This window comes from Grammomys surdaster, unplaced genomic scaffold (assembly GCF_004785775.1).
Source record: "Grammomys surdaster isolate TR1022 unplaced genomic scaffold, NIH_TR_1.0 185, whole genome shotgun sequence".
Lineage (NCBI taxonomy): Eukaryota > Metazoa > Chordata > Mammalia > Rodentia > Muridae > Grammomys > Grammomys surdaster.
This window is the reverse complement of record NW_021604630.1, coordinates 10,152,170-10,178,792: the sequence shown is the minus strand read 5'-3', so window position 1 is coordinate 10,178,792 and position 26,623 is coordinate 10,152,170. Positions and strand designations below refer to the sequence as shown.

Here is a 26,623-nt window from a genome sequence, read left to right as displayed (position 1 = left end):
AGGAAGCTATTCACACACACACAGTTCAGCATGTTAGAAGCAGACCCTGCTCTGAAGAGGCCTTAGTGGGAGATCCTTCTGAAAAGTCAACAGGCTGTTGCCCAAAGCCACCTCCTAACTTTTCTTATCTCAGAAACCAAGATTTTTATTTAATGGAGTTTTGTGTGTGTGTCTATGTCTGTGTCTACATGTGTGGTGTATGTGAGAATTAAGACTCAACAGTCTTGGGGCTGGAGAAATGGCCCAGTGGCTAAGAGCACTTATTGCTCTTGTAGAGTCCAGGTTCGACTCTAAGCAACCGTGTTGGGAGTACAACCGCCATCTGCAACTCCACTTTCAGATAATCTGATGCTCTCTTCTGACTTTCATCAGCTCTTATACACACATGGTACATATGCACACATTCAGACACATACATAAAATAAATAAATATTTAAAAAACAAACAACAGCAAAGAATCCTTCTCAGGATAAGTGAGCTATCTCAGCCCTAGAGTAGCTGCATGGAAGCTAGCCCTTATGCTTTAATCTTCCTATGTAGAAAGCTTCTTTATAACTGTTCCCCTAAAGCCAGGTGGTCGTGGTACATGCCTTTAATCCCAGAACTTGGGAGGCAGATCTCTGAGTTCAAGACCAGCCTGATCCACAGAGCAAGTTCCAGGACAGTCAGAACTACACAGAGAAACCCTGTCTCAAAAAAAAAAAAAAAAAAAAAAACCAAACCAAACCAAGCAGAATAAATACCTGTCTCCCTATGGCCCTCTCCAAGAAACAAGATAAGGGCCACCTACCAACTGTCAACACTGTATAATATATTCTAATTTAGTCAAACCCAGTAATTGTAAATATCAGATACAGTTAGATTTTACTTAAGAAGAGCCACTGGGTCTAAGAGAAGGTGCTTAGCAGTAGAGTGTATATTTCAACATGTAAAAAGCTCTGGTTTCAGTCCTGGACCTCACACACATGTGGACGAACATACACACATACACATGTACACCTGAACACCACACATATGTGGACACACACGCACACACACACAGCTTAACTAAATAAAACTCTTAGCTTCCTAAATAAGAAAAGTTAGGAGGTGGCTTTGGGCAAGCCTGTTGACTTTTCAGAAGCATCTTCCACTAAAGCCTCTTCAAAACAGAGTCTGCTTCTAATGTATTCACAAAGAAAACATAGAACACAATTATCAGATCTTTAGTGGCAATGATTTTAGACCAAATGAGGTATGACCTACCAAGATTTGCTTTGAGTTATTTCTCAAAAAACAAAACAAGCAAAGAAACAAAGACATCTTTTAAAAACTTACACTCGGTTAGAGATGTAACACACAAGCAAGACTTTCTATACAGTTTAATTTTATGGTAAGCAAAATTCTATAAAAGTAAGACTGCTGGAGACAGAGCAGAAGGTGTGGTCAGTACAGAAGTATACCTTTCAGGACTCTGGCATCATCTCAGTGCAAACATGAAATTCATTTTGGAGTTGTTTTATGCTAATCTAGTGGTTCTCAACCTGTGGGTCAGGACCCCCTTGGGGGTCAAATATCAATTTCCTACACATCAGATATTTACACCACAAATCATAACAGTAGCAAGATTAAAGTTAGGAAGTAGGAACAAAAGATAATTTTATGGTTGGGAATCACCATAACATGAGGAACTGTATTAAAGGGTCACAGCACTGGGAAAGTCAAGAACCACTGACAACCATTATCAAGAAGTCAATCATGGTTGGAGGGGTCATAAGCTCACACATGCACGCATTACAAATGGAGGGTAGTTAATGTGTGACCTCATGTTCAGACCACTCTGCGTCCCACGCTATTACTGTAGCCCTAGATGGAAAGGCAGAATTAGCCATCCAGCCTACCTGGCCCGGGTGGAGAAGGATTCCGTGATGCAGAGATAATTAAACAGAAGCGCAAAGGGGAAAGCGGCCCCTTGATAGAGCGATACAGGATGGAGAAAGAAGAGCTGGAGCCAATCCATCGCGAACCCGGAACGCACTGTCCTTCCTAGAGTTCCTAACCGGTGCCCTTGCGCAAGGGAAGTCACAACCGGGCTCTCTCCGTGGCCTTTTTATGTGGTGTAGAAAGACGTGCGGGACAAAACAGAATGGAAGCGCTGGAGATAAGCAATGTAAAGGTTGGCTTTCCAACGAAGGGGCGGAGCCATGGAAACCAAAGCATGCAGGTGTTCTCTCCCCTGGCAGTGTTTACTGAAAAGTCCCTCTCAGAGGCCGTACCTTGCAGGCAGCGTAATATATTATCTGCCTTTCCGGCCATTACACTCTCCTATATTTTCTTCACTAAGTTCATGAGAAAAATCAATGGTTGTGGACAGAAAGGTTTAGGACCAAAGGAAGGCAGAGCCACAAGACAATAAAATAAGACTCTTCTTCTCAGCTACCTCTCTTAGAGTGACTTTTCAGAGCAGCATCACCCCTCCCGAATCACAAACCTACTGCTGGATTAGTTTATTTTCTACACTTTATAAGCAAAGCGAGAGCTCTACAAGGGGCAGGACCCTGTTTCATTTATTACAACATCTCCAGCACAAACCAGGGATACAAATGTACTTTGTATTCAAGAAACATTTATTAAAGTTAAGGTTTAGAGAACATGGGAATGTGAGAAGAAACATTTTTATAAAATCTTTTCTTTGAGGGATGGGTAACGTAGAAAAGACTTCCTTAAAGCAAGACAAGAGTGAGAAGCCATCTCTCAGCTAGCAGAGACATGTCTGCTTAGCCTGGACATTGCAAGGGGGTCCTTACCCAGCTGGGGCTCAATACACTTGAGGAGGGAACTACTGACCCTGCACTAGGCACTCTGGTGCTGAAGAAAAAAATGAAACGCCTCCGGAGTCTTACAGATCTCAGTTCTGGGGGAGACGGTACAATAAATACATTCAGCTTAATGAGGACTTATGAAGAAAAGACCAATCAGAATAGAAGGGTGGCATGCATTTTATTACAGGATGCCATGTACTGGATATCTGTGTCCCTCCTTGAAGCTTAATCCTCAAGGTGATGGTATTGGAAATTCAATGAGGAACACTCTGTCCTCTTGTATGTGATTAGTGTCTTACCGAAGGGCTTACTAGGATGTGTTTCCACTCCATGAGACTGCAGTGACAGGCCCCGTCTGTGAGGAATTAGATCTCACCATAGAACTTATAATACCCTGATCTCAAGCTTCCCAGCTTCTAAAATTATGAACAAAATTTCTATTATTCAGCCCCGATAGAATGCCACATAAGACATGCTAGAGTCGGAGGGATCTGAGACCTTCCTTTAACTCAGCAGAGCTGGGCCAGCAACTGACTCTGCAAATATCTTCTTATCTCTCGTTTTCCATTACTTCGTTTGCATCACGGCGTATATGTCTCATGATGTCTTTGCTCTTTTTGTATTTTGCTCAGTTAGGTCTTAGGGCTGTTGCTAATGTTTCTCCATGGAATTTGCTACAACATATTCATTTTTCAAAGACTTGTGTGTGTGAGTGTGTGTGTGTGTGTGTGAGTGTGTGTGTCTCTGTGTGTGTGGCACCCATGGAGGCCAGAAGACCATATCAGTTCCCCTGGAGCTGGAGTTACAAGCATCTGTGAGCCATCTGTCGCAGACAGGACCTCTAGAAGAGCAGGAATCTGTCTTAACCACTCTCCACTGCCTATAACACATTCTTTACTCTTCAGCCATATCTCATATACCCCCTCTTCTTCCTGTGTCTTCTTTCATTCTTACCTCCTCCTCCTCTTACTTTATTTTTTTAAAAATTAATTTGTCTATTTTATGTATATGAGTACACTGTTGGTCTGTGCAGACACACCAGAGGAGAGCACTGGGTTCCATTACAGATGGTTGTGAACTACCAAGTGGTTGCTGGGAACTGAACTCAGGACCTCTGGAAGAACAGTCAGTGCTCTTAACCGCTGAGCCATCTCTCCAGGCCCCTCCTTTTGCTCCTTCATTATAACCTTTCACAGCATTAATTATCCCTGAAATCTGTGCAGCCTGACAGTGTCTTCATTTCCTCTCCCAAATACTATATCCACTTCATTTTTTTTTCTTTTCAAAGTCATTCTAAAACATAATTCTCATCCTCCCTTACTCTGTTTCCCTCCCACGCCAGATCTGATTAAATAAAATCCAAATAAGCATGAAACTCTCCTTAGTGTTTCACCTCCAACAGTTATTGGAATGAAACGGGTCACACATTGTTAACTCTCTAGTATGCTACCCTAGCTGCATAGTGATGCTACCTAGCGGCTGTGGTTGTTTTCCTGGTTAATATCCCTCTCAGGGAATAATACAGAGCTCACAGCAGGCATCCTGAGCCCCTAGACTGGGAAATTATTTTCTAAGCTATGTACTCAACCCTACCAGACCCAGGTCCTACTTGAGCCCTGCAAGTATGTCAATTGAAAACCCAGAGCTGGGGCTAAAGAGTTGTCTCCGTGATTAAGAACACTTTCCAGATGACCTAAGTTCAATTCCCAGCACCCATATGGCATTTCACAACCACCTATAACTCAGCTCCTAGAATTGGACACCTTCTTCTGGCCTCTCTGGGCTCACATAGGCACGTAGTATACATGCAGGCAAAAAATATCCATACACATAAAAACGTAAAATACATGAATAGAGCTGATTAAAAACAAACAAACCAAGGGTCTGGCAAGATTGCTCAATGGTTAAGAGCTCTGGATGCTCTTCCAAAGGAGCCAGGTTCAAGTCTCTGCATCCACCTGGTGGCTCGCAACTGTCTAAAATTCCAGTTCTAGGGGGAACTGAAACCTTCTGGCCTCCGAGATCACATGGTGCATACACTTACATGCATGCAAGGCACCTGTATACATAATAAAAAATGATAATGGGATACAACCAGTAAAGTTAAAAGATAATAAACCAAGCAATAAAAAATATAGCATCAGATATACAAATCCCAACACAGTGATGTAGTATGAAACAGTTAAGACAACAAAACTTCTCTAAAAGGTGCTAACCCTCTAGCAACAGCATTTAGTGAGAGTGAGCAAGCTGAAACCCAGCCAAAGAACTCAAACTAAGCATTGCAAGCAAGCATGTTCAAAGGCACAGACACGGGGATACTACCAGATATGAAAGAAGGAGCCAATAAAGAGACAGAAATACTGCAGAAAAACCACTCTGAGATGCTAGAAGTGAAAAACATAGTAAGTCTGCGGTGGTTTGAATGAAAAGTCACCTCTATAGTCTCGGGTATTTGAACACTTGTTCCGAATTTGGTGGTGGTGTTAGAGGAGGCGTAGGAGGTGTGACCTTAATGGAGGAAGATGTCACTGAAGGTAGGCTTTGCCACTTTCCGTTTGCTTTTTCTGTTCTGTGCTTGTGGTTCCAGTTGTGAGCTCTCAACTTCCTATTCCTGCCAGCGTGTCCGCCAACTACTGCCCTGCATCAGTTCTGAGACATGGACTCTTATTTTTCTAGATCCATAAACCAAAATAACCTTTTTCTTCCTAAAGTTGTGTTTGGTCATGATGTTTTATCTCAGTTAAAAAAAAAAAAAGTAACTTACTCAAAGTAAAAAAAACAAACTGTAAAAGGCTGGGCCTTTAATCTCAACACTGGAGAAGCAAAGGCAGGAGGATCTCTGTGAGTTCAAGGCCAGCCTGGTCTACACTGCCAGTTCAAGGATAGCCAGGGCTGAATAATGAGACCCTGTCTCAAAACAACAAAAACACCAACACAAATAGTCCCATGGGAAACCTCAGCAATAGGACAGACCAAGGAGAGGACAGAGCATTTGATCTTACAGACACCTGCAGGAACTGGAATAATTCAGCAAGGACAACAGTGAAGAGATGTCTCAGCGGTTAAGAGCACTGACAGCTCTTCCAGCAACCACATAGTGCCTCACAACCATCTGTAATGGGATCAGGTGCACTCTTCTGGTGTGTCTAAAGAGAGCAACAGTTTACTCACATACATAAAATAAGTAAATAAATCTTTTTAAAAAGAAGAAGAAAAGAAGGAAAAAAGTATGAATGGGAATTCCATGCTCTACTCGATAGTCTAAGACAAACTCTATAGGTTACAGACATACAAGGTGAAGAATCTTATCCTAAAGGAATAGAAAACAGTTCCAAAAGACCTGCGACAGGAAATGTCCCCACAGTTTTAGGGAGACAGAGAAAGCAGATACAGGAAGCACTAGACAGGCAGACCAGAAAAGAACCTTTCCTGTCATACTGTAGTTAAAACACTATCATAGAGGACCAAAAAAGGAAGTGTATTGCAAGTGGCAAGAGAGAAGCCACATCATACGGACAGGCGGGTCCCTCAGAATGACGGTGGGTTGTTCAACTGAAACTTTAGAAGTCAAAAGGGCTCATAATGATTTATCTCAAATTCTGAAAGCTAACAACTGATAGCCAAGAATACTGCATCCACTGAAGTTACCTGTCAGAGCTAAAGGAAAAATACCCCCCCCCAACACACACACAAACAGACTAAAAGAACTCATGACTGACCACTAAGCCAGCTCTACAAAAGACCTGAAGGAATCTTTCAGATGGAAGAGAGAAACAAGTCCCTCTGAGAGACCACAAAAAAGAGTAAACCACACTAGAAAAACTGTTAAACAAGACAGGAAATACCACTATAAAAATCAGGAAAATGGCAGGAATCATAACTCTGAATAACCAAAGGACTTGTGATCCTCTCTGGGCTGGGTTTATGGATGTGCTCGGCCATAGCCAGTTTCTTGTGACTCTCCTGTGAACTCAGGACTTCATGTATGCTAAGCAAGTACTGTACCAACTGACCAACACCCCCCCCCCCGCACACACACACCCATTAAGATATTTCTTGGTGTATTTAAAGTCCATTACCTAATTAAGAAACAGATTCTCCCAGATAACCTGGGGTGGGCCAGATTCAATCAGTTTAAAGTTTTCAGGGCAGCACCGAAACTTCCCCGGAAAAGAAGAAATTCCACCTATGGGCAGCAGCTTGGACTTCCAAATGAAAAGTCCCCCGCTTGATCTAAGGATTTTGAACTTGCACAACAGATCCCTAACAAACTAATTCCTAACAAAACCCTCATGATTCATATCTCCTGCTGGTTCTGCTTCTCAGAATGAATCCTAACTATACCATCTGGGACTTAAAGGATTAGAAGAATGCGCAGCAGCGGGGCGGCGGCGACAGGGGTGGGGAGTGGGTGTGCGGGGCGTAGCAGGAGTCGGGAGGTGGAAAGTCAGCTTGATTTCTTCAAAGTGTAATAGCGTGAGATGACAACGCTTCAGAAGAGCCAAGTACACACACACACACACACACACACACACACACACACACACACACACACACTTGTAATGAGTTTAAAAACTGGATTTGATGTTCAAAAGAGATTCTGACAAGAAAAGCCATGGATAAGGTTTGGGGAGGAAGGTGATTCTAGAAGTTAAACGTAGAGCAAGCTAACGATAAGAGTCAGGGCTGCTGGGGTTAGGGTAGACTTGGTGGAGTAAACACTGCCAAGTGGGAAAAAGGATTTCCCAGGAGGCAGGCCCGCAGGATCTGCAGGTGAACTGCATCCATAGGAGGGAGGCAAGCCAAGCGTACCCCGGAAAAGCAAGTCATCCGCAGTACGCAAGCGCGAGCCTGCAAAGCAGCCGGTCTCTTCAGGCCCCGCCCCTCCCGCCCTCGCCAGGCTCTGCAATCGAATGGAGAGATCATCGCTCTAGCCAGGCTGCAAGGTCGATCTCAGCGAAATTCCTGAGACCCGGGCTTGACGATGGCGGAGAAGACTCAAAAGAGGTGCGTGTTAACACTTCCGCAGGGGCGGAACCTGTTTCTGGTCGTAGTGTGGGTGCACTGAGACAGTGTATAGGTGGATGGATCTATAATCCCATACCTGGCGTCCGCCGGGAGTGGGCGGGGAGGGTTTGTTCCGTGACCCCCACCCATCCCAGCACGTCTGCGCAGACTCCATTAGGGCTGCGGGGAGACTCAAGGGAGGCTGCGGGAGGTTGTGCGGGCGAGACGCCGCCCAGCGGTGGCTGCACCGTCGGCCCTGCCTCTGGTCAGTAAGAGGGAGGCCTGGAAGAAGTCATTGAAGCTGTCATCCTTCTGTCTAGTGCCTGAGAGCCCAGGGCCAGCGACTACGGCTTTTTCTGTCAGTCTTCTCCAATGGGAACTGTTGGTGGGAAGAGACTCCATGGATAACAGAAAAGAATAGGGATTCATTTGCCTCTGCCTCCTTTGTCCTGAGATTAGTGTCTTGAGCCGTGTGTGGTGTGTGTGTGTGTGTGTGTGTGTGTGTGTGTGTGTGTGTGTGTATGTGTATGTGTGTATGTGTGTGTGATATGATATGCGTCCAGGTGAGTGCAGATGTCTCTAAAGCCAGAAGAGGGCGTGGATCCCCCGGGAGCAGGAGTTATTAGGAGGTTGTGAGCCACCTGACATGGACGTTGAGACCTGAACTCTGGTCCTCTGGAAGAGCAGCAGTTGCTTTTAACTGAAGCGCTTTTCATTTCTGAGCCATCTCACCAACTCTCCTGCTAAGTTTCCAAAACCCATGTTGTATCCAGTGCCATAAATTAAAATATGGGCTTTTCTTCTGTTGCCACTGGCGATCTGTCACCTTTTTCATAAGCTAAAGAGAAACAGATCTGCCTTAAGCATCTCTCGCACTACAGCATACAAATACAGCCTTCACCTTATCATTTGCTAGATCTGAATCCCCTGCCTCCCAGCTACCTGAGTACCTAGTGTGTCCCGCCACCAGTAGATACAGTGGGACCAGGGGAGACGTTGGTAACCAACTGTGTTTACCACTAAAACCAGTTGATCTAGTAGTAAATGTATTAATCCTCATGTTCTGCCTCCCTGAGAAATGTGTTGATCGACAGAAACAGTTCCTGGGGTTTCTCTTTAGGGCACATTTTGGAATCGCTTCTCTCCTTAGCCTCTCAGACTCTTAGGTGCTACAGAACGCTTGCTTCATGGGAAGCTTGAAGGATGCAAGGAATGACAGGAAGTTAGAGGTGAAGTGAGAATGGCTTATAGAAAATAGGCATGGTGTCGAATGACTTTAATCCCAGCTCTTGGGAGGCAGAGACAAGATCTCTGCATTTGAAGCCAGCCTGGTCTACACCTTACATAGTGAAGCCTGGTAGGGGGAGTTGGTTGTAAAGACTAGCTTATTTGACCAGATCTTTAAACAGTGCTATATTTTAACACCGAAACCACTTTTAAGTGAAAAGCATGTAACATATGACACTTTAAAAAGCGGTGAGCCAGGTATGCCGGCACACACCTTTAATCCCAGCACTCAGGAGACAGAGGCAGGTGGATTTACAAATCTGAGTTCGAGGTCGGCGTGGTCTACATAGTGAGTTCCTGTGCAGCCAGGGCTACATAGAGAGACTCTGTCTCAAAACAAAACAATAACAAACCCAAACCAAATAATAAATAAATAATGCTAGAGGATCCGAAGAGAAGCATTCAGTTATCACAGGACAAAGATCTAGAGAGACAGGGTGTTTCTGGGCAACTTTCAGCTCAGAATCGAGAACACTGGTGTCAGAATAGTGACTTGGCTCTAAGAACTTTCTGGTATGCATTTCCATTTGATCATCTATAAAAATTCTAGAGTTAGTGTCCTGATGAGTCCTTACTGTCAGCTTGAAACAACTTAGAGTCCTCTGGGAAGAGGGAACCTCAGGTAGGCCTGTAGACACAACCATCTCCTGTCAGGTAGGCCTGTGGGTACAACCATCTCCTGTCAGGTAGGCCTGTGGACACAACCATCTCCTGTCAGGTAGGCTTGGACCATTTAAGAAAGCTACTTAGCAAGTGGGCCAGTAAGCTGTTGACCATCATGGTTCCTGCCCTGAGTTCCCTGGATGGATGGTGACCAGGAAGTGTAAGCCAAATAAACCTTCTCCTCCCCACACTGCATTTGGCCATTGTCTTTATCACAGCAACAGAAAGCAACACAGAACAGTTAGAATACCGGGGTTTCTTTTCATACTCTGTAGGGTAGTTACATGTTTTGATGATCTTAGCAGGGTGACTCTTGTCAGGACTTGTGGTAACCCAGAAGGATTGCAGCTAGGATTTTGTGTTTACTCCTTATGATAAGTTGGTGTCTCACAAAATGGTGGAAATATGGGGTATAATCTAAAGTCACTGTTGTCTTTAAAGAAAGGTCTGGAACTTGACATTTCTTCTGACCTCTTTATCCACACACATAGACATGCACAATCATACACACATGTGTGTATACCTTATACCTACCATACCCCACCCATACCAATACAACTCTCAAAAATGATTCAGTCTTCAAATAAAGCCATTCAACTGACAAAAAGAGAGAAAGAAAGAAAGAAAGAAAGAAAGAAAGAAAGAAAGATAGATGGATGGAAAGAAAGAGAGAGAGAGAGAGAGAGAGAGAGAGAGAGAGAAAGAAAGAAAGAAAGAAAGAAAGAAAGAAAGAAAGAAAGAAAGAAAGAAAGGAAGGGCCTGGAACTGTTGCCTCTGCCTTCTTCCTTTTATGTCTGTTCTGTAGAACCTGGCTGGCCTGGCCTGGCACATTTTATAGATCAGGCTGGCCTTGAACTCAGCAATCTACCTGCCTCTGCCTCCCAGTGCTGGGATCACACAGGCACACTACCATGCTTAGCCGTTGTTCATTTTCTTGAAACAGTGTCTTGGTATGTAGCTCAGGTTGGCTTCAAGTTCATGGCAATCCTCCTGCCCCAGCTGGGATTACAGATGTACCCTACCATTCCTGGCTGACATTTTTATCTTTAATCTTTAAGAATATGTTCAGTGAAATTTGTGTTAGAAAATTCATATATCTTCTTTCAGTTCTTCATATCAGTAGGGAAATTGATGCAGTTTTAAGAAGTAATATTTTCAGTGCTGTTTTTAATTGTTATGGAACATTTGGAGCATAGATGATGGGGACATATTGAAGAGACCTCTGCTTGTGTGATAATCAGAGATCCTTCTTTAGGCCCTTTCCATGTACTTCATACGAATACTCTCAGTTACTTCTGACTACCACAGGCTCTTCAGCTGCATTTTTTACACTGTTCCAGTGAAGCTGATGGCTATGTCTCCCTTCCCTTCCCAAGTTTATGGTCATCAGGATTATTAACAGTATGCCTCCATGCTGGCAGCCTGTATCAGTTCCTGTCTGCCATCCCAGAGACAGTAAAGAACAGCCACAAACCTGTTTCCAAAATGTCTTTCAATGGTTTTTCTTCCTTCCCTCCTTCACTTCCTTTCTCCCTTCTTTTCTTCTACTGTGGAGTTCAGGCTGGCTTTGAATTCACAATCCTCCTGCCTTGTTCTCTCCTCTGCTGGGATTACAGATGTGTACTACCAAGTCAGAATCTTTGTATAAAGAATTGTTCTTTTTGACAACTGTATATTAGTCTATACCATAACTTCTTAACCAATCCCCTACTGATGGACATCTGGGGGATTTTAGCTTCTTGCTGTTTAGACACAATGCTGGTATTAGATTCAAAGAAAAGATCCAAAGCTGTTTTCTTACGCATTTAAAAGTATATGTGATTTTGACCTAACAGACTGTGCCACTTAAGAAGCCCATAATATATTAAACATTCTTATCACTCACTCGCTATTTTTCCATGAATTTCTTAAACCTTTTTCTTAACCACAGCGTCAACCTAGCTTTATTAAAAACATTTTTTATTATATTTTTTTGGTGGTTTGAATGACACTGTCTCCTATAGGCTCGTGTGTTTGAAGTACTTGGTCTCCAGTTGACGGTGCTGTTTAGAAAGGTTTAGGAAATATTATGTGTCACCTCCTTGTAGGAGGAAGTGTGTCACTGGAGGGCTTTCAGAGTTCAAAGGCTCTCTAACATTTCCAATTGCTTGCATGTATACGATCTGTGTGTGTGTGTGTGTTCGTACACGAGTGTAGCAGTGCACTCGCACTCAAGAGTGCGTGTTCCTGTGTTCTTGCTTGCACATGCATGCGTGTTTCAGGCTTGGGTGTCTCAGCTTCCTGTTTTGCTGCCACCTGCTGCCTGGCTCACCGCAGTGAAGGAGTCTCATCCCTCTGGAATCTTAAGCCACAATACAGTTTTGTCTTCCACAAATTACTCTGGTTAAAGTGGTTTTTTTTTTTCCACAACAGAAAAGTAATCCACTCACATTTAATTATTGATTGATTGGCTGATTGCATGTGTTCATATGTATGGGAGTACACACATGCAGTAGTGTGTGTGTGGTGTCCGAGGATGGCTTACTGGTTCTCTCCTTCCACCATGTGAGACCCAGGGATTGGACTCAGGTGGCAGACTTGGCTGCAAGTGCCTTAATCGGCTCCTTACCCCACTGAGCCACGTTGCTGGCCCCAACATACCTTCCATTTAAAATTTTAATTTTATTAACATGGGTTCCAAGACTCTAACTTGGGTCACGAGGCTTACACAGTAGGACTTTATCCATGGAGCCCTCTTGCCCACCATCCATACTTTAAATCTTACTCAGGATGAATATTCTTTGTCTTCCTACAGCGTGAAGATTGCTCCCGGAGCGGTAGTGTGTGTGGAAAGTGAAATCAGAGGAGACGTAACCATAGGTAAGATAATTATTAATGTTTCTCAAGATCTAATGCTGGGGAACTGATTTTAGTGCTCCACCTTTAAGTCCTGTTGTCTGTGTCACTGAGGCTTATAGTCTTTATTGCTTTTGTTGTTGTTTGTTTGTTTTTCGAGACAGGGTTTCTCTGTGTAGCCCGGGCTGTCCTGGAACTAACTCTGTAGACCAGGCTGGCCTCAAACTCAGAGATTTACTTGCCTCTGCCTCCTGGGATTAAAGGTGTGCGCCACCACCGCCCGGCTTGAGTTAGCTTGTTTTAAAGAGCTTTCCTGAACATTGCACACAACCACTCTCCCATGTGTGTCATAACCAGGCCACTCACTGATGCTGGAGCGGCTACACTGGAAGTCTGTGAAGTCAGGGTTCCACAGCAAGAAGAGGAGAGTGATACTGGATGGTGGTTAGCAGCCGCATCACAGGCAGAGTAGGAATGTACCAAGACCAAACCAGCCCAGCACACGGCGGGTAACTTACAAGCATGGCTGAGTCCCCAGTGCCACAGCTGCTACCCAGTCCTTTTTGTAAGCTGTGTTTTCCTGGACACTGCACCCCTGCAGGATTAACTGATGAGCGCTCGTCCTTAGCCGCAGCTGCCTGTCACCCGCACAGACGCAGCAGCACTTCTGTCCCCGCACCAACAGTTTCTTATTATTATCTTACGTGTATGGGTGTTTTTCTACATGTATGTATATATGTGTTTCATATGTGCACAGTGCTCACTGAGTGCTCAGGAGGGTTACCAGCTTCCCTGTAACTGGAGTTATAGATAGTGGTGAGCAGCCGTGTGGGTGCTGGGAATTGAACCTGTGGAAGAACATCCAGTGTTCTCAATCACTGAGACATCTCCTCAGCCCCCAAATGCACTTTCAATCTGGCATTTGACCAGCTACCTACTCCCTCAGAAGTGATACAGAAAATCTTTAAGGAAAAAAGCTGGAATGATTTGCTGTTTATCAACAAAGTGACTTCGTGAGTAGTATATGTGTGTATGTATTACCTATACACATACCACGGTGCTTGGCATCAGACATGCACTGAACATGCATCCATTTATTTTAGAAACAGTTTCATTTTAAAAGCAATGACAAGCTGCAGGAGAGGGATGTGGTTACACAGTGTTGTGTCTCTCAGTTTTTATCACATGATTGTTGTGTTTATCTCTCCGAGCCTCAAACCTAATGTTTTTTTTTATCTGTGTATATAAATAAGTGGTTTCCCCCCAGAGTTTGGGCTTAGATAATTATTTCTGTCACTGTTGTATTTACCATAAAATATCTTCACTTTTTGGCAGCTATTCATTTTTCTGAAATAACACCTCAGATTCAAACCGTCCTGAGAAGCACTATTATAAAGTTTAATCAGAGCCGAGTCACTGGTTCCAGCTCTCCGACCGGGTCTTGCTTTTCTGTCTCAAGCTTTTCTTTGGTTTTGCTCAGACTCCTGGAGCTATTGGTGTAAATCTTTTCTGTTGTCTATGCAGTTGGCAGTAGGCACTTGATAAACTGCTCCAGGGAGAGTTCGGAAGCAGTAAACAGAAGTGTGTGTGGTGCTCCACAGAAGTGTGTAGGGTGCTCCACAGAAGTGTGTGTGGGTGTTCCATGTGAGAACTTTTACACTTTTTTAGTTTGAAGAGGGTAGGGGTGTTTGTTTGTTTGTTTGTTTTGCTGTGTTTCAAGTTATTGGAACCTTAAATTGGATCTGTGGTTTTCTAGAAATTCAGTTATTTGTTCTATCAGTGAAAACTGACTAGAAGTGTGAGCCAAATGTGTGTCTGTCAAGGCTGCCTACATCCTACTGTCTCAGAATGGGGACGTGTGGGTAGGGCTGTGACAGAGAGAAGCTATTGCAGAGGGGTATTGATCAAAGAAGTCCAGCCCTTTCCAGGAGGACTCTGGCTTACAACCCTGGAGAAGCACACCCCCACTGGAAGGTGCTCAGAACTAAGAGTCCTGCTAATTTTCGTAGCATCAAACTTGTTTTCCATCAGACTGTTACAAACTACTTTCTGTAAATCTTCCTTATGAGAACTGACTGGCATGTGAGGAAGGCCCCACGGAGCCCTGGCCCACCTGCTTGTGAGGGCAGCCCCCTGTGGCATAAGAGGAACAGCGTGGGCACAGTGGGAAACTGCCACTTCAGCACTGTTCTCCCCAGCTGAGCTTACCCAGACAGACCCAAAGCCTCTCTGCTGGGATCTTTTTTTCAGTACGCAAAGCAAGGCAGTGGTCAAGGGAGTGGTTTAATTTTTTAAAAAAAGAACTTGGGTTTATTTATTGATATGTGAAAACGCACGCAGAGATCGCTGTCCGTGGCAAAGGTGAAGAGTACCCTTTACCAAATGAGGGAAAAGGGGGCATGATGCAGGAATGCCCTTCTGGCTATGCTCTGGAAGGCCAGCCAGCCGCTTAGAAAAATAATTCATAGGCCAGTTAAGGCCGCTCTGACTCCAGACACATTTGTCCAAAGAAGGAGATAAGCCAGAGCCTTTCAGCACACTCGGGAAGAAAGGAGACACACTGCCCTGCCGGGAGGAGCCGCGCCAAGGAGGTCCACAGCGGAGTTAAATGAGAAAAGGGACTTTTTTTTTTTTAAAGCAGTTTAACTTCAAGACCCTTAAACATGACTCTAAATCAGACTCGTTCTAGGTAAAAGTGTTTGTGGCACCCAGGAAAACCTGGAGGAGACTGTCTGGTAAGCATCATGCTGCTGCTAAGGCTGCCGGGACGGCCAAGCCCTCTGTCCCAGGCCTGCAGTGTGAAGCTTCAGACAGCTGTGCCTTCTTCCTGTTCTCCACACCGCACTCTTAGCGGTCACGTGCTGTGTGCTGGCCTTACTCGAGGAGCTGTGCAGTTTCTTGTGCCCCCCTCTCCCCCATTCGCTTTCATCTTCAACTCAAAGCAGATTGGTTTCCCTCTCTGTTTTTTCAGCGCTCCTGTGCCACAGCATGCAGTTGGGGCAGGATGCCAGCAGGTGGCAGTAGTGTCAAAACCAAAGGCCTCACCTAAGCTGCTCAGTGTGCTGACTCCATGAGAGTATCCTTGACACTTATACCCAGTTCTTCTCCAGTTCCCTGTTAGTAACTAATGATTAACAGATTGGAATGGCAGCAATAAAACATCCGCTTAAACTGTTCAGACGCTGGGCAGCCGAGACTCAGAGGCAGATGCATCTCTGAGTTTGAGGCCAGCCTGGTCCACATACGGTGTTTCAGGGCAGCCAGGGTTACATAGAAAGACCCTGACTCAAAAAAACACTCATTCTGATTTGATTTTGTTATGTAATAACTTTGTTTCGTTTTGCTTGTTTTGTTTTTTGTTTTTGGGTTTGTTTGGGGTTTTTTGAGGTTGTTTGTTTGTTTGTTTTTGTTTTTTGTTTTTTGTGATAGAGTCTCATGTAGCTCAGGCTAGCCTCCAGCTGGTTGTGAAGTCCAGAATGGCCTTGAACTTCAGATCTCCTTGCTTCCTAATTGTTGGGATTGCAAAATACACCATACCAAGGTATATTTTGTGCATGAGAGGGTGGTGTGTGTGTGTATGTGTGTATATCTGTGCACATCAAGGCCAGGGTCAACCTCAGGTGTCACTCAGGCATCCACCACTTGTGTCGTTATAGAACTCAGCAAGTGTCCCCGGGGACCCTGGCTGAGCTGTCTCAGCCCTGTGTCGTGGATTTTTGAAAGAAAATATTTATTTATTTATTTATTTATTTATTTATTTTCAGAGGTACACATTAGAGGAATGTGAAAGAAAGAAGGAAAGAAAGAAAGAAAGAAAGAAAGAAAGAGAGAGAGAGAGAGAGAGAGAGAGAGAGAGAGAGAGAGAGAAAGAAAGAAAGGCCACCAGTGCCAGGCCGTAGTCTTCAGAATACATCCTCAGGTGGCTTCTCACAAATTGTGCTTGTCACAGCTCTAACTTAAAGGTCAGCCAGAGGCCTGGTGCCTCTGGCTGCTTATCCAGCCCTGACCAGAGATCTGTTGCTGCCTGTCATGGCCCCAATGAGCTCCATGTCCTACTTAATCCCTTACCAATCAGAAGTCTCTCCCGTGGTTAAAAGCTGTTACCATGGTACCCAAGGAGAGGAGAAAGCAGGCCCTGTTCTGTCCCCAAGCCTAAACTAGCCACTTTGCTCAGTTCTTAGAAATTTGTAGCTCCTCGTGGCACAGTAACCTTGTCATTTTTAATGTCTTCCTGTGTTTATTGTGTGCATCTAAGAGTGTGGTCAGAGGGCCCTAAGGAGTGGGTTCCAGCGTGTGGTCTCAGGGGTAGAATTCAGTTCACTAAGCCTGGCAGCAGTGGCTTTCCATGCTGGGCTGTCTTGTCACTGTAAGGACTGCAGGTCAGATCCTGTGACTTCCCTTTCAAACAATGTTTCTTGTAACCCACATGTGCATCCAGTGAGGCAGGTTGTTAAGGACCCAGTTCTGTTATCAATGTGGAATCAGCCCTGAGAGAACATAAGCACACACAGAGCCTGTATGTGATAGAGACCAGAGTCCAGGCTTTCCAGACGAGGTTGAGTCCAGGCTGGGGCTCTAATTACAAAGGACCTAAATTGGACCATGGCCCTTTGAGTATTTGAAACAAAATAGAAATCTGTATTGTATGAGCTATAGGGCTCCATTGGCTTGTACCACTGGATGATGTAGAACTTGTTATCTCAGAAGAATCCGGGATTTGTGATGGCATTGTTGGGCACCTGCAGACTGTAATGCCTAAGTGGCCACTCTGAGGAGTGAGGGAGGTAGATGACAGTGTACTAATGTAATGTGAGGTGCTTTGTAGCCATAAAGTGTCTGAACGCTTTTCTCCAAGCTTTATTTATTTTCGAGCTTCTTACTGATTTTGTATGTACCGGTGTTTGCAGATCTCAGGTGTACCAGTGTTTAGTCTATAGTAGCTTTTCCCTGCACTTTAGACAATCAAGCCCATAAGGAGTAGGACACACAGACAGACCCCACTACTTCGTGTTTGCTTTATTTTAATTTTTAGTAATGATTGTTTATTTATTTAAATCTATTTGTATGAGTGTGTGCATGTATGTATAATATAGATACATGCATGCACAGAAGAAGAAGACAGCACAGAGTCACCGAGAGTGTTCGCAGGGGTCTCAGCAACCCCGTCTTCTGTCCTGAATAGCAAACTTTATTTAGGATTTTAATTAGTAGCCTGTGGTGCCAGGATTATCAAGGCTCCTAATGCTGTTACATACTAGCTTGTGTGCTTTGTCCTGTTCTGGGCCCCCACCCTCTTTATCAGTTCCCTCAGTTCTTCCCTCTGCAGAATGAGCTGCACTGGGAGCCCAGCCAAAGCTCTGCTCACCACGAAGGCTTCATATCTGTTGGCGGTTGGTTCTAATGTTTTAAATTAATCTGGCCCCCAAAATCGGGAATCTGCATGTCCAAATGCTGAAGGTCCTTGTCCCCAATTGGTTTTTGATCCGTCAGTGAAGAGCCAATGGCCAAGCTTGGAAGGTAAACTGAGGCAGGACATTGAGATTTGTGTGGCCTAGGGACTGGGAGAGAGGAAGGAGAGAGATCGTCATGACAGGGAAGAAGAAAGACCTAAAGGCCCACAAACGTGAGAATCAGGGAAAGCGGCCACACAGGCCACTTCCCCAATTATGTTTGGGGTAGCAGAGATGAAATATAGATTTTAAAAGATGTTAATTCAGGAGTACTGGAGGGGAGTGTTTGCTAGCAGCAGGAAGGATAAGAGCTGACCAGTCATTAAGCTAGACAAGGCATATTAAAATTAACTCTGTGTGTGTGTGTGTGTGTGTGTGTGTGTGTGTGTGTCTTTCATCCAAGAATCCAGATAGTTCTTGGGTGGGTATGCACATGTGATCCGTCAAGAATATAAACATAAGTCAGTTTAACTTACTACGGCTATGCGTATCTATCTCATAGATTTGGGTGGGAGTTGGTGCGCTAAGTAATCCCAGTTGTCAAGCTAAATTCAAAGGGGCAGAAATAGCCTGTGTTCTGTGTTGGCGTGTGTGTGTGTGGGGGGGGGGATGCATGTAAGAGATCTTGATGCTGGGAATCCCACCCAGGGCCTTGTACACACACACGCACACGCACACGCACACGCACACGCACACGCACACGCACACGCACACGCACACGCACACGCACGCACGGATGCTCACCACTGAGCCGCACTCTTGGCTCGTCATCTGTTCGTTTATCTGTTGCCCTTCAACATGAGTGTTGCTTCTTGCCTTTTATAAGCAGACAGTGACTGTTTATACCACAGATTAACAGTTCATACCACAGAATCCTGGAAAGTGACACCTCTGCCCCTCGATCCTTCCGTCCACCTTCCTTTCTGAGTGAGTTACTTCTCATCACTGTACCCAAATAAAAATAGCATTGAGTAATCCAGCACTCTAGCTGGGCAGAGTTCAACATAGAGTGGGAGCCTTCTTTAAGAAGCAAAACAAAAACAGAAAGGAAAAAATAGCTGCAATACTATGATAAGAGTGGGTGGGTGTGGGTGGAGGAAGGTGTTTCCTTATCAGTGGCAGATAGTGTGTGTGCCCACTTCCTCCAGAGCACCCAGTTCTCAGAAGGTATCCTCCTTGTGCCCCCAGATTGAGACTGAGATGTCTCGGCTCTCCCAGCCTCAGTCTGACGGCCTAGCATCCACCTCTGGCCCCTCTTGCCTCCTCCCCCTCGGGTACTTGAATTGTCCATATCATGCCCTGCCTGCTTCCAGTTGTGACACACACTCAGATAACAACAGAGAGGCTGAAAGCGGACTCTGTGTCTCCTGATTTCTGTCCACTGGTGTTTCCTCTTAATCACATAGAAGCGCTCCGTTATAAGCAGAGTGTCAGGCCTGTCTGAAAGCAAGGACAGGAATTAGTGTTATCTCTGCCCGAGTACCACATACTGTCTCCACACACTGAGGTCACAGGAGGTTGGATGGAGGCTGAGCTGTCTGCTCTGCCGTGTGTGCCGTTTCACTTACCTTGGCTAGATTTGGCTCTAACTGCTGCTGACAACACCCAGAGATAGTACCTGTATGGTACTCAGCATGGTGCCTGGCACAACCCTAGAAAATGTTCCTCCCAGAAGCCTCACCCACCTCCGTCACCTCCTACCCTCCTCCTGGAAGTGCAGCCTACACTGATAATTTCTTCTCACCTGTTCTGCTTCACAGGCCCTAGGACGGTGATCCACCCTAAAGCACGAATTATTGCAGAGGCCGGGCCAATAATTATCGGTGAAGGAAACCTAATAGAAGAGCAGGCCCTCATCATAAATGCGTGAGTAAGACTCTCACTGGTGCTCTGAACTGAACGCCACGGGGAAGATTTCCCAACGGCGGCAGCTGCCCAGGAGCCTATTACAGCTTAGCTCAGGAAAGCGTAGAGAAGGGGGTTTGAGGCCTGGTTAGCATTAAGTACGTGAGAGGCCCAGAAACCAGACCAGAAAAACACTGAGAAAACCAGACACATACACACACCAGCCCTGTGTCTGGTGGTCTCCCAGTGGGACACTTTGATGCATCAGCAAACCTGTAATGGTTTCCTGAGCCCATCCAGTATCCCTGTGTTGTGCCTACCATACCGAAAACTTCTTTGGTTGGATTTCTTATGCTGACTGCATGTGAATTTAAGTCTGTTTTTCCGTGTTCCACATGGGACACACCCAGAATTATATTCACAAGTGTGGGATCCTTGTAGCGATTTAAACTTTAAAGATAACAGTTTGAGAAACTGTTAGACAGTGTGTGTTGGTACACTGGGCTACAATACCCATGGTATTTTCAAAAACATAGATAAAGTTTTCTAGATAAAATTTTGGCAAGAAGTTTAAGCTTTTACCTAATTTGTAGCAACAATGTATGGAATTTGTGTGGGAAAATATTTAGCTGTGATAAAAAGGCTGATTTTGTCTGACACTCACACAGGACGTGTGGGCATTTCTTACGGTGTGAATGCACTCCCCCAGTATTAATATTCTCTTTCTCTGGGCCCTGGTTGTGAGGTTATTCCCAGCAGCCTGTGAATCAGCAGAGATCAGCTGGCAGAGATAAAGCTCTGCTGTAGGGGACAGTTTTTTCTTCCACATATTTCACTAAGTATCCATCACTCACAGTAACGGTTTCCATTCCACAGTTGTAAATGGTTATTATGTATGGATAAGTTTCAAGTTAGGCGTGATTTTGATCCTTCTCTAGCAGGCTAAAAGTATATTGTTTTGGGACTTGTTGTTGTTGTTGTTTACAGTCCTAGAGAACTGTCCTCTGAACTTTTTTTTATTGGATATTTTCTTTATTTATGTTTCAAATGTGATCCTCTCTCCAGGTCCTCCCTCTGGAAACCTCCTATCCCACCCCCCCATCCCCCTGCCTCTATGAGGGTGCTCCCCCACCTACCCACCCACTCCCCCCTTCCTGCCCTGGCATTCCCCTACACTGGGGGACGTCCTCTGAACTTAGAATTTAAGAAATAAGGGACAGCTAGAGAAATGGCTCAGTAGTTAGGACCACTTGCTATTCTTGTGGAGTACTTGATTTCAGGTCTCTTCACACACATAGGGCGGCTCACACCCATCAGTGATGTCAGCTCTAGGGGTTCTGATACATTCTCTGCCCCCCTTCTCTCTCTCTGAGACAGGATCTCTCTGTAGCCCTGGCTGTCCTGGAACTCACTTTGTAGACCAGGCTGGCCTTGAACTCAGGCATCTGCCTTCTTCTGCCTTCCTGGGATTAAAGGTGTGACACCTCTTCTGAGGTTGTTTTTATTCCTTTACTTCTTACATTTCCATGGTTCTGTTCAGCTTAGAACCTAGCCTGCCTTCCCCAGCACAGGGGAGAGGTAGAGAGGTAATTCCCCTGGCTCAGGAACTAGGGTAGCCATGCCTTTTAAGCTTGGTGCAGGGAAAACTGAGACAGTTGCTTCAGATTCTGAAATGGGATGGCAGCTGCTTACTGTGTCATTGGCCTTTGGTGATTTATTTGTCTCCTCTCTTTATAGCCATCCAGATAACATCATCCCAGACAGTGAAGACACAGAGCCCAAACCTATGATTATCGGCACCAACAACGTATTTGAAGTCGGCTGTCATATCCTTTGCAGTAATCTGCCTCAGATCGCCTCCAGATGTGCTTGGTGCCTAGACCTCTCCCTGTATAGACACTGACATACCTTATCTGTTTCATAGAGTTAAAATATATAGACAAGGCCACCAAGCTCTTTAAACAGACTCATTGCTATATGTTAGGAAATCTTTTTTGGGGGTGGAGAGATGGCTCAGCAGTGAAGAGTACTGGCTGCTCTTCAGAGGACCCGGGTTCAATTCCCAGTACCTACATGGTTGCTCACAACTGTCTGCAACTCCAGTTTTAGGGGCTCTAACACCCTCACACAAATATACTTGCAGGCAAAACACCAATGTACATGAAATAAAAATAAATCATTAAAAGAATTTTTTAAAAAAGAAATCCTTTCTAGGAAAGAGGAGTTGGGAGTGGGAGGGAGATAATACTGGAGAGAGTCGTCCTTGCTGGGACTGGGGCTGTAGTGTAGAGCACATGGCCGCCATGCAGTTACTTCCCATCACCACAGGATCAAGAAGGCCCTCCTGTTGTGGCAAGTCACTCGGTAAGATAAATACACACACACAACAGACACATACCACACACACACAATACACACATATACCACACACACAACACACACATACTACACACACACCATACACACACACACACCACATACCACACACACTACATACACACCACACACACACCATACACCAAACACACCATATACATATACACATACACCACACACATACCACTTACACACACGCACACATACACACACACACACACACGCCTTCAGCTCTCTGAAAATCCTTTACTAGGACTGCAGCTTGTTGACAGGTAACCTTGGCTGAGGGCATTAGACATTGAGAAGCTAATTCTAGCTTTAGTTGATGCAGAAGCTGGCAAAGTGTCTCAGCACCTGCCAGCAAGCCGACTGTGTGAGTTCAGTCCCCCCGTCCCACACGGGGGAAGGAGAGAACTGACTCCCTCAGTTGTCCTCTGATCCCAACACATACACACACCTGACACATGTATGCACAGGCACAAATACCCACACGTGCGCACCAAATCAGTAAATGTAATCGTGTATTTAAAGGCATGGGGTCATTTCTTTAGGAGTGGAGGTCTTTGTGCTTGAGAAGGAAAGCTTTGTAAGCAGAGACCCCTGGCCAGGCAGAGTCCGTCTCACACCTCGTCCGGTACACTGAGGACATTCTGTATGCGTGGGAAAAAGGATTTACTTAACTCAGGCTTCCAGATTCCCAAGCCATGAAAATGGGAGACAGTAATGTCATTGAGTCAAAAGGTAAGCTGTGTCCAGAGAGCTCTGTCCTCACAGTGAGTACTTCCTTTCTCCTCCATGTGTCCAGGGAAACCGCTTAAGGACAAGCAAGGTGGCGTGCTGGGGTTGGACCAAAGTCATTGTCAGGTTAATTCTTTGCCAGAGAGGAAGCTAACCTAGTTATGTGGTTATCTGATAACGTGGCTAAGTGCATTAAGTGAAAAGGACACCGTGCACGGTTACGTTGGGCTGGACCAGAGCTCCGTGGAAAGCTCTGAGATGGACTTCAGCTGAACTGTTGGCAGTGCTGGAGCTGATGGCAGTCTTGGAGAATGAACGAGCCAGGGGCAGCTCTGCCAGGAGTTGCTATCTTTAATTTCAGGACTGCTTTACCCTAGCCAGAGACAAATGTCATCTACTTATCAAAATTAGAGCCAGGCAGGGCATTTGGGGAAGTCCCAGCACTGCTGGGAACCAACTCCCAGAGATAATCCCCTGCACTTAGAAGAGAGCACTGCTAGAACACTGCTTTGTCTTTCCTGATCCTGACTGACAGGAGAGGAATGGTGCTTTTTTTTTTTTTTTTTTTTTTAATAACAAAAGTATACTTTCTGTGAATTCGCTTAATAGTTTTTAGTTTTCATTACTGGGTGTTACCGTTGTTGTTGGCCTTCCTTTCCTGTATTTCTGAGTGTCAGACGTGGCTCGCACTCTGTGGTCACTACCTCATTGATCTCTGAAGGGAGCAGACTGACTCCCCGCTCAGACATCTTACCCTGACTTGCCCTATGCCACACTGCCTGCTCCTGTGTCTGTGCACTCACTGTGAGGCTTTTCCTCTCTGTCTCTTAAGGCCCGTTTGCGTTTGTATACCTAAATTGTAGTGGGGAAGCATAAACACAGTGAGAAGTGTCAGTACTCACCTGATGTCTTAAGTTGTAACTGTCTTCGCTGCAGCATACGTAGGCAGGAATGTCATCCTGACCAGTGGTTGCATCATCGGGGCTTGCTGCAGCCTGAACACCTTTGAAGCCATCCCTGAGAACACGGTGATCTACGGGGCAGACTGCCTGCGGCGGGTGCAGACAGAACGGCCACAGGTACAAAACCTCTCTAAAAGGGTCCATCTAGGACCCTAACTTCTCAAAGTTCCATATGACTGTCTCAGCGGTCAGCAAATGACTAGGGACCAAGGACCTGACTCGGTATGATTGCCATACAAGGCCCTGCGTTCCATCCCCAAAGCAAGTGAAGAAAACATCAGGAAATACTCCCCAAATTTTGGATTTATTTTCAGTTCAATCACAATTCTTTAGATTAAAATCATATATTCAAATATATATATTCATATATATGTGTATATATATGTTTCCTCTGTGTGTGTTCACGTGTGTGTGTGCATGTGCGCGTGTGTGTGTGTGTGTGTGTGTGTGTGTGTGTGTGTGATACTGACAGGCTGATAATGGAGGAGGATCCAGAGTTGTTTTTCCCATGCCACCACTGAATGTCACACCGAAATGTTAATTCCCTGACTCACTTCCAAATGTACATCGTGAAGATGAGGACCAGCCCTCCAACTGTCCCATGAGTTTCTAATGTAGGTTATGAAAGTGCCGTGACTCAGTTATATACACAGCTTATGAGGAAAGGAAGGATGTTTGGGTATTTATCAGGCTTACGAGAATCACCCCTTCCTAGTAACTCAAACGGAGGCTAATGCTAACTAGGAGATGAAAGGCTCGGGCGCTGGACCCCCTTAGACGGGCGGCATTCACACTGGGGCTTTAAAGCTCATGTCTTGGCACACTCGGTATAGATTTCTTAAGCTTCCTGTTCCTCTCCCCTCAAGGAAAATATTTTCAAGACATTTGATGCTTGACCTTTCTTAACCAGATTTTTACTCATAAATTAAAACCAGTTCTTTCTAGATTACTCCACTTTTCCATTCTCAGAGTTTAGTGTAGTCCCTGCTGGTCTGGAATTCACAGCCAAGGGTGACCTTGAACTTCTGTCCTTCCAAATCCAACTCCCTAGGGCTGAGATTACTGACGGCACCACTGTGCTTCATTTTTGTGGTGCTGGAAAGCAAACCTAGGGTATCCTGGGTGCTAAGGCAACCCTGCACCCCAGTGAGCTGTCTCCTCACCCCCAGAGATTACTCTTCTTTTGTAGGCTTGGCATCATTATTATGAGATGGTATTCCACAGACTAAAGGGGAAATTTAGTGGGGTTTTCTTTGTTGTTTTTTTTTTGGGGGGGGGTTGTTTTTGTTTTTAGAAACAGGGTTTCCTGTGTAGCCCAGGCTGTCCTGGAACTCACTCTGTGGACCAGGCTGGCCTTGAACTCAGAAATCCGCCTGCCTCTGCCTCCCAAGTGCTGGGATTAAAGGCGTGTGCCACCACTGCCCTGAGCAGGAAGCACTCTTAATGCTTAGAAGCCAGGCTAAATATCTAAACAGAAATTTGAGAGTGTTTTTCTGGGTGTTTTATATGTAAAATTGTCTGGCTTTGTCCTCGGACTTGCTGCATTCCATTACAGACCTAAGGCAGCAAATGGATAAAGAGAAGGAAGTGAGTGGAAGTCATGTTGAGTTCATGTGTCCCCCTGGTGTTGCTGATCTTGCTGTCTGTCCGTCTTCACGTCTTTTCAGCCACAGACACTCCAGCTGGATTTCTTGATGAAGATCTTGCCCAATTACCACCACCTGAAGAAGACGATGAAAGGCAGCTCAACTCCAGTCAAGAACTGAGAGGGTGTCGGGGTGGTGCCCCGCCTCTGCTAGCTCTCAAAGGGCCTGAGTGTTGGCATCATCCTGACTTGACACTGGGAACTTGAGCTGGAGAGAGGTGGGTCCCACTGCAACTACCGCTATAATTTATATGGACTGTATTGTTTCCCTGTCCTGTATAGACCCAGTTTTTCTTTTGTTCTACAAAATATTAGCCATGCATCTATTCTGTAAAAGACTACCCATGATAACATGTCATATTATGTGTTTATATTCTAATGTAACCATATGACATAACTAAATAAAAGTTTGGCTGCGGGGCTGGAGAGATGGCTCAGCGGTTAAGAGCACTGACTGCTCTTCCAGAGGTCCTGAGTTCAAATCCCAGCAACCACATGGTGGATCACAACCATCTGTAATGGGATCCTATGCCCTCTTCTGGTGTGTCTGAACACAGCTACAGTGTACTCATATACATTAAATAAATAAATCCTTTAAAAAAAAAAAAAAAGTTTGGCTGCTTGCATTAATCTTCCCAAATAGCTGCCTCAATTTTCATTATTAATATTCATGACTCTTCAAAGCTGAAGTTCTTACCTGGCCCTCTTGTGTATTTATAGCTGTTTAAAAATGGAGGTGAGGGTCTGGAGAGATGCTTCAGTGGTTAAAGCATCTGCTCTTCCTGAGGAGCCAGGTTTGATTCCCAGCACCCATGTGATGGTTCACAACCATCTGTAACTCCAGTTCCAAGGGATATGATACTCTCTTCTGACCTCCGAGGGCACCGGTGTGAATAAATCTAATAAAATTGTAAAACATGTCAGGGCTGGAAGATGGCTCATTCTTTAAAGGCTAGGCTCATAACTGAAAGTGCTGGTGGGATTCCAGCAGCAACTGAGTATAGACCTCAG

The 26,623-nt window shown here is 45.0% G+C and overlaps 2 protein-coding genes across 3 annotated transcripts in view; one reads left to right on the top strand and one right to left on the bottom strand.

Moving 5' to 3' along the window:
- Mboat4 (membrane bound O-acyltransferase domain containing 4) overlaps window positions 1-2,057 on the bottom strand; it is a 10,498-nt gene extending 8,441 nt beyond the window's left edge. Inside the window, exon 1 of the mRNA XM_028768334.1 lies at window positions 1,881-2,057. Coding sequence (XP_028624167.1) covers window positions 1,881-1,999 — 119 coding nt within the window. The 5' untranslated portion in view covers window positions 2,000-2,057. The remainder of the gene's footprint in view (window positions 1-1,880) is intronic.
- A 5,655-nt stretch (window positions 2,058-7,712) lies between these two features.
- On the top strand, window positions 7,713-26,104 carry Dctn6 (dynactin subunit 6). Of its 2 annotated transcripts, XM_028768223.1 has the most exons (7): window positions 7,713-7,811; window positions 12,556-12,620; window positions 19,807-19,912; window positions 21,629-21,717; window positions 22,961-23,008; window positions 23,942-24,084; window positions 25,635-26,101. In XM_028768223.1, the coding sequence occupies exons 1-7, from the start codon at window positions 7,789-7,791 to the stop codon at window positions 25,731-25,733; spliced, it is 573 nt and encodes a 190-aa protein (XP_028624056.1). In that variant the 5' UTR covers window positions 7,713-7,788; the 3' UTR covers window positions 25,734-26,101. The 2 variants fall into 2 exon arrangements, with proteins under 2 accessions (XP_028624056.1, XP_028624057.1); XM_028768224.1 differs by lacking the exons at window positions 7,713-7,811; window positions 12,556-12,620 and adding an exon at window positions 18,799-18,973 and having other exon boundaries at window positions 25,635-26,104.
- Window positions 26,105-26,623: the final 519 nt, after the last annotated feature.